Source organism: Pinus tabuliformis, chromosome X (genome assembly GCF_031772625.1).
Source record: "Pinus tabuliformis cultivar Carrire ecotype Pingquan chromosome X, CPIR1, whole genome shotgun sequence".
Lineage (NCBI taxonomy): Eukaryota > Viridiplantae > Streptophyta > Pinopsida > Pinales > Pinaceae > Pinus > Pinus tabuliformis.
Window position 1 is genome coordinate 491,874,867 of NC_142308.1, and position 8,081 is coordinate 491,882,947.

The 8,081-nt window shown below is 33.3% G+C and overlaps 1 protein-coding gene across 2 annotated transcripts; it reads left to right on the plus strand.

The window, feature by feature from the left end:
* Positions 1-1,301: 1,301 nt before the first annotated feature.
* LOC149140816 (uncharacterized) lies at positions 1,302-2,897 on the plus strand. Of its 2 annotated transcripts, XM_089449980.1 has the most exons (3): positions 1,302-1,877; positions 2,091-2,147; positions 2,339-2,897. In XM_089449980.1, the coding sequence occupies exons 1-3, from the start codon at positions 1,614-1,616 to the stop codon at positions 2,663-2,665; spliced, it is 648 nt and encodes a 215-aa protein (XP_089306106.1). In that variant the 5' UTR covers positions 1,302-1,613; the 3' UTR covers positions 2,666-2,897. The 2 variants fall into 2 exon arrangements, with proteins under 2 accessions (XP_089306106.1, XP_089306107.1); XM_089449981.1 differs by lacking the exon at positions 2,091-2,147.
* Positions 2,898-8,081: the final 5,184 nt, after the last annotated feature.

Below are 8,081 nucleotides of genomic sequence, written 5' to 3' on the forward strand. Positions count from 1 at the left end.
ATTGTTGATACTATCATCCTCGGCAACTTTGTAGTCCTCCAGCACTGATGTTTATTTGATGAAGATTGAGCATGGCATCATGTATTCTTTTGTATCCCCAATGTTACAAAATCCATAGTTATTTTACTTAAATTCACACCTGTAAAGTTGATATTCCTCCTCGTGGTAGCCACGACTCCTTCAGGTTGCTTTGACCTATTGACTTTTAAGATTAGTGTAACTCTCAGGACTACATCGAATATTTTTACCCATTTTCCATACACCTTTTTATATAAGTTGACAATTTTGTTTATATTACATTAAGTAATTTCTAATTAATATAAATTACAAAATAAAATTAAAAAAAAACAAACAATATTCAATTAAATCAATATTACTCACAATTATTTCGACTTTCTTTAATTACACACATTTATATAGCCAGGATGTTGAGCAACAGCAGAAGGAACCATGAGCAACAGAAGAAAGAACCACTAAAGACAGGAAAATAAGAACTATGCATTTCGGACATGTTGTGTAACAGGTTAGAAAGGTGAAAGGATTCTCTTATAAGTTGGGTGTTTTTATATGAGACATGAACTCATATCTTCATGCATCAGCACATATTTTAATGATGTAAAACAAATAATACCCATGATCACCCTATTCATAGATATTTATAGGTCTACGATATGCAAATTTCACAACCGTGAGAATCTAATGCATATATGTGGACACCTATTTTAGATTGAGTGTTTCACTAACTTGTAAGGATCCTTTGATTTCCATGTTTATGAACTTAAATTAAGTAGCCGAGGCTATAACTCTTATACTCAAATCTCGAGCCACAAGTAGAGGGTAAGGGTTTTTGGAAAACATTTACTCTCTGCCTTTAATGGTTAAATAAACATAATATATAAATATCCCATTTTGCTAATTTAGAGTAATTAGTTTAATTGTTTACATTATTATTGTCATTCTATTTAGACTTCTCAGAGTTCCGCTGTTTGGCTGAAGCCTAATTATATATATATTCATGGTAGGTAAGTCCTGCGTTAGTTCGTGAAAAAAATACGCTTACAGAAGTAAAGATATTCATGACATGGTTGGAATAATGTGGAAAGGCTGATGTGAAGCAATTCGCAAGGCCTTGAGGGCCAACTTATGCTGCCACTTGTGAGAATATAAATTCAACAAACTATACGTGGGCCTCATTACATTGATATGACACCACGCAACTTGGCAACTTGTTCGAAACTGTCCACTTCCATCTATATCAGACAGCCGAGAAAACTAATGAATTCTCTCTGGATATAGGAGAAGAGAAAGAGGAGAGGCTGGGGTTCAATGTACGGTATACTGGTGTGTTTGAAAGCTCCTCTCAAGGCGTTCTTACAGCTCACAGCAGCAGAGGCCTGAATAGAGAAGGCATCTTTCCCTCTCCAGTTTGTACGACTCAGAATAGGAAAGGCAATTATCCATGTTGTAAATTAATAGATATGGGTATTTATGCTAGCGTATATATGGTAGCAAGAAGAATTATCGACTGAATATATATACAAGTTTGAAGCTATTAGATCTTCAAGCAGTTTGAAGCTATTAGATCTTCAAGCTATAAGTAAATATTTGGAGGAATGATGCACGACTTTCGTGGTGATCCGTTCGAATGGCTTTGCGTCGATGTATTTGCTCTTGTGTTGTCACTGCTGGACGTTGCGAGCTTGGCTAGGAGTGTATCAGTCTCCACCAAGTGGAAATGTGTGGCCGAATCCGACATTTTGTGGGCAAAACATTGCCGAGAGCTTTGGAAAGACAAAGTTACAGTGAGAGCAACTTTTCTGCATCAGATCGAACCAAGAATTACAGCCTATTGCCTCTCTCTCGAGGAAGGACGCCGGGTAAATTGTTTTGCATTACTAACAATTTTTATTTCAAGAACTAGATCGCATTCATTAAAAACCCATATTTAGAATGAAAGACACGGTAATTGAGAACCCTAATTTGAAAACGACAGCGGACAATTAGATGGAACCCTATGGATTGGTAAGGTATCTGCGAGTTAAAATATTATATTCAATTCATATCGATATGTTGCGTATATGTAATTGCAGATACGAATCACGGCCGATGATCTGTGCTCATACACCTGGAATTTCTGGTACAAAAGGGTACGCCTATGAAAAAAAGCAATATTATAAACATTGTATACACCCAATTAGGCTTTTTTTTATATAGTATATATGGGGAACAAAATAGGGAATTTTCGTACCAAAAGCATTCATAGGAATGGATTTTTATTCTGGTGCATGTGTAAGGAAACCGGCAAAACGACATACTGACAGAAATGAATTTATTGCAGGAAGCAGGGAATTACTGGGTGAACTGTGATCCATATTGGCGCGGGCTTCATCCGATGCGGCGATACTTCCACAGGGATGGCTACGTCTCTGCAGATCCAGACGACCCACTGTGGGGAGGTCACGAATGCCGTTGGAATTTCACAAAGATGCACCAGGAGAGGTCTCTAATGGTTTGTGTACGAATAAACGAGTGGCCTCCGTTGAATGTCTCACGTACGTCTTGCTGGGGATGGAGAATGGAGAACTTCATGGTTGTGTACCAGACATCGCATCCCCATGAAAGTTCTGAACCAGGGGCGGCTATTGACGATCGAATGAAGTTTTAATTTTTAAAGATTCCCTCTGGTGCGGCAAATGATACTCAAGAAGCAGCCGCACTTCTACATAAAATAGACATAAACTACAATGCAAATTGCGAAAAGTCCTCCAACGAGGTCAAAGAATGGAGTCTGACCAGAGTAATTTATTGTTTCACATGTATAATTCTATACGAAGTGCTGAATGTATTTGGCATATCATAATTTACGATGTATCTAGGGTTTTGGTTATATAGTTTTTAATTTTGGTTATATAGTTTTTAATTTTCACATATGTGAAACATAGGGTTCTGTAATGCCCTAAAATAAAATAGACTAGCTTATCATTTTGGATTTTATAGACGACTTCACGGAATCTTTATCAACTTAGTGCTCTGTAGCTTTCTTAATTTTTTTTTATAATTTATTATATGGATAACTTTACGTTTTTGGGCTTTTTTTATTATTATAGGAAACATAGGTGATAATTGTTACGGAGTAGCTTTCTTAATTCTTTTAATAATCTATTATATGTTTAATTTTAGGTTTTTTATTATACGGAAATATAGGTGATAATTGTGATAGGGTGTTATGGAGAAATAATATGGGTTAATTAGTATTGGAGATTTGATATTAGGTAATTTTGGTTATAATATTATGATTTTACTTGATGCAATGGGGTTTTATAGGTGATAATTGTGATAGGGTGTTATGGAGAAATAATATGGGTTAATTAGTATTGGAGATTTGATATTAGGTAATTTTGGTTATAATATTATGATTTTACTTGATGCAATGGGGTTTTGGGTTATTAGATTACTTTTTGTGTGGACTTTTTAAATTTATTTTAATTAAACGTTATATGGAATTTTATTAATTGTTATTTATTTTTTTATCTAATATTAAAAACTTATATTATGTTTATCTATTAAATTTAAATTGTTTTAAACTTATATATAATAGTTGTCACATGCGTTTATATATAATTATCAGATAGACAAAGTTAACATGTGCAATTCTACTCATGCATACATCACATCACGGGGGAAGGAATCAATCATGATCATTCAAGATCCTGCATTCGAGTTCCATTCCTTTCAAGATTTAACATAGACATTAATGAAGACATTGTCATAAATACACAATAGCTAAGTTTTCCATATAACATGTTTATAGTCCTACTATCATTGTTAAAGTATTATTGTCATATATCTTATGCAATATGAATCATAGTGAATAAATAGTTAAGACGACCTTTAGTGGATGCAATCCCTGGTGCAAAAGGCCTCTGCATGGATAACCCGAACCACCAACTCTACAATGGCAACCTTAAAACATAATGATTCATCCTACATAGTTTTTTCATGCATCATTATTCAATCATCCTTCTATAGAAAGATCACACATGTAATTATACACATATACTCAGAGAATTTGACAAGAGAAATAATGGAATATGACAAGAGAAATTGAAATAATGTCACTTGGAAAACCGAGCACTGCCACCCAACCTAGAATTGATTCTTCCAATTCACCCTGGAGCCAAGAGTTCTTTCCATGGATCAACTCCCACTATTGATCTCTTCAACGGGTATTTAATACCCTCTTTCATGATATGGTTTCCATTAGTGACATCCTACTTTTATTGATCTTTTTTATCCATTTGACTGGGCTTTTCCCAGAAAAGCTCGCCTTTATCTCCTGCAGGGCTTTTCCTCATAAAAACTTTCCTTTCTCTCCCTTAAGGCTTTTATGTTTTTCTTAACTTAACATCTTTTTCCAGCTAAGCAGCTTAATGGATATTTATCTCCAATCCATTAAACGTATCTAGAATGGGATCTAGAAGTCTTATCATAAAAGAATTATCCTTCCCATTCACCAATGGGATTTGGCAAGAAATCTCATCTCTTGGTGTCTCGCTTTCCCATGTGATTAAATTATTTTATTTATTTAATAAAGTATTTACTTTTCTTGTTAAACATCACACCTAGCTTATCTTAGCTTAGGTTAGTAGAGTTTTACATACAATGGAGGGGTGTTACATACTCCCCCCCTAAAATTTACATCATCCTTGGTGTATTACTACATCATATAATATTATTTTCCTCACTCACAGGTAGGAGTTTGTGAATTTATAGGCTCTGATGGCCTTGCAATATGTTGCAGATCTTCCGATATATATCAGTTACAAAGGATATTTACCTCCACTTGTACTTCCATTGCTACCTGTAACATTTGTTTCAATAAATCTGTGAGAGATTTAAGATGCAGAAACTCAACTTTTTTTTACCATGGTTAATATCATAACTTGATATACAATATTACTATTTGAGTAATTACAGGTTATGTCACCCGCCATTTAAACATGATTCCTCATGTTCATTATATTTGAAGAAATGCATGTTCTTCCCCTGCATTCTTTTGATGCCTTTGTGTTATTGCTGATCACTTGCTTCTTACAGTTCCCCTACATTAGTCACAACAAGTCAAACTAGCACATTTCACTAATCAACATGTATAAAATATCATATCACGTTAGCTCAAACATAACCATCAAAATTATATGTACCCCTCAATTATAGATCACCTGTAATCCACATAGATCATAATCATAATCACATGCATACAAAACTGAAATAAAACACTAATACTTATCCTTGAATCACTTCTTAGCTTCTTTCTTCTATACACACTCCGGGTCAATTTCCATACTAGACAATCACCTAATGCCTTCTATTCTATCATGTGCACCTGCACATATTGTGCATTACACACATAGAGCTATATATGTCATAGACTATCATGTGTTACATGCATCCATACCAATACTATATGTACTGTTTGTACACAGTACCACCTGTACATGTGTACCCAATATCAATTTCCATAGCATGACATATCCTTCATCCACATGTTTTCAACCATGTTAGTATTATTCAAAAAATTCCTTCAATTATTCATATTACCTTTAAGCAAGTTCAACCAAACCGTGCTCGCATTGTTGGTGGGAAATTAAAGAATTTCATGGTCCTATTTAATTTCTGCAATCCGAGCATAAGTAAATATTTTTTTATTTATTTTTATGTCAAAGTATTAAGGTGCTTTTATTTAGCTAATCATTTTCATGTGCTTTGTGGTTGCAGAATAATTTTAGCAAATTCATTCATACTACAACTTTATCATACCAATAACTTTGAGTTTTGAGAATTTACTCAATCACTAAACCGGGTCTTAATGACCTCAACCCAATCATAAAGCAAGCTTTTAATCTACTATGATTTTCAGTATTATTCTTGAGGTTTAATAACAACTTTTGGCTTTGTCTTTAGGAAAATAATTATTTGGTACTCAAAAGTACTCTACATATAAACTAATCATGTCATATGCTTTATTGTTGTTCCTTTTACACTTCTTCCAACACCTTGTTGGCCATGAATAATTTAGTGTATGTTCAAAACCAATTGAACAGTCAATATGAGAATACATACATATCCCATAGATGAGTTATAAATGAAGGTTACCATATTCTCAATTGCACACCCTCCAAGTTTTCTAGCTAGTATGTGTACCAAGGTGTGAACCTAAGTTATTCTCATGTTTACACTTCTTCTTCAACATTAAATCACCCCTCAAAACAAAGAGAATATAAATCATTTATCAGTTATCAAATTTATTAACATGAATTCTTGCGTCGTTTATGCAATACTTATTATGTTGTCCTATTAAGAACCAGAAAACACTATCAATGTAATCAGACAAGTTGACTTCTTCAAGAATGTGGGATAGGAAATAGTGTTACAATATGAATTTCCTTTATGTTGGCACCATTTGGGAGTTAGTTGCTCGAAAAGAGTCTCGAAAGCCAAATGATGATATCTACAACTTATCATCACCATCATTGCTACTACCCAACTCTCTTGATGTAGTGTACCATCACTGAGGGTGTTTCATTCGTTGGGCACAAACTTCATATTATTTCCAACTTTTTCATGATTCTTTACTATTTCTTCTGCAAATGATGATTTATAATCTTAGTAATATTCTCTCTTCTATGCTCTTACTGAGATAAATTGGAGACTCTTGGCATTAAAGTGTTCTCTCCTCTATGCTCTTAATGTGTTCCTAGGAACTCATTCAGGTGTCCATTTCACAAATTGAGTGTGTATAAAATTCATTTCAGGCGATGAAAAAAACTTATCCCAATTTTTAATCACTAAATTTTCAAACTTGAAACTAAGCATTTAACGACACATGGTTAAATAACTTTTTCCAAACATTAATTTCTAATTCTCACTGGCGGATGTATAATTGGACCACACTATTGGTACTTGTTAATTTATCGGTGATACATTATACTATATAAGTTTTATAACTTGAATGGGCCACTATCAATGTACCCTAATTTACATATACCAAATGTTTACTCATTTTTCTTAGAGTATATACACTACCTTTACTTGTTCATGAGTGTTTTAATGTATGCTTAAAGTTGGTGGTAGTTTCTTACCTAGAACTCACTATTCCTACATGTATTGTCTCCCCCCTCTAACTTTATTACGATTATGGTTTACTTTTCTAATTGAAAACATATGGGTGTTTCTATGAATAACTTTTTGAGTGGGTACCTTGTAAAATCATAGAATATTAATCACAATATTTCTTTTTCACTTTAAATTATTCTAAAGGGTTGTATGTCTTTACGTTGTTTTGTAATCTCGCTATCATGTCATATTTTACTAACATTACCTACAACTCTCTCTCTTAGATTTCTAACATTTAGTACAAGTTAGCCACTTTAGAATGATAAGAAATCAACGTCGTCTAACTCGTATAGAAATTTTTTCTCAAACTAGACAGCCAGTGAAACCATCTTCCTAGGTAAATAGCCCTCAATCCTTTGGCCACTAGATACCTGTAATTACTTATATTAGGAAAAAATTTTATTCAAAGTATTAAATTATTTTTTATCTTGACTCAAAAACATATTCGAATGATATACTTGCTTTAAGTGCTTGATACATTCCTTGATTCCTTATAAAGTAAGAATCTTAATGTTTAAATCCCAACTATGTGTTTTGTCTTTCCTTATCCTTTGAAGGCTACTACGATCCCTAAGATGATAACTATTTTCTCTCACTATAGTTATAGCTTCATGTTCCATCTACAATTCAGGTATTGCAAGAGTTGCATACGAGTTCCCATTGCCTCTAGTTATTAACATTTTTGTTAAATGCAAATAAAACTGCATTGCAAGAGTTGTAAAATACCCCAAATTCACATAATATCACTATTACATATATATATTTATATATATATATATACTTTTTTTCCTTCGTTATTGTTATAATTGTACTATCATATACTATTATATCTTACATGATTTCTATTTCCTATAAAAGGTACTTACTAGAAATGACAATATTTCGAGTTGAATAATCGAGGTTTG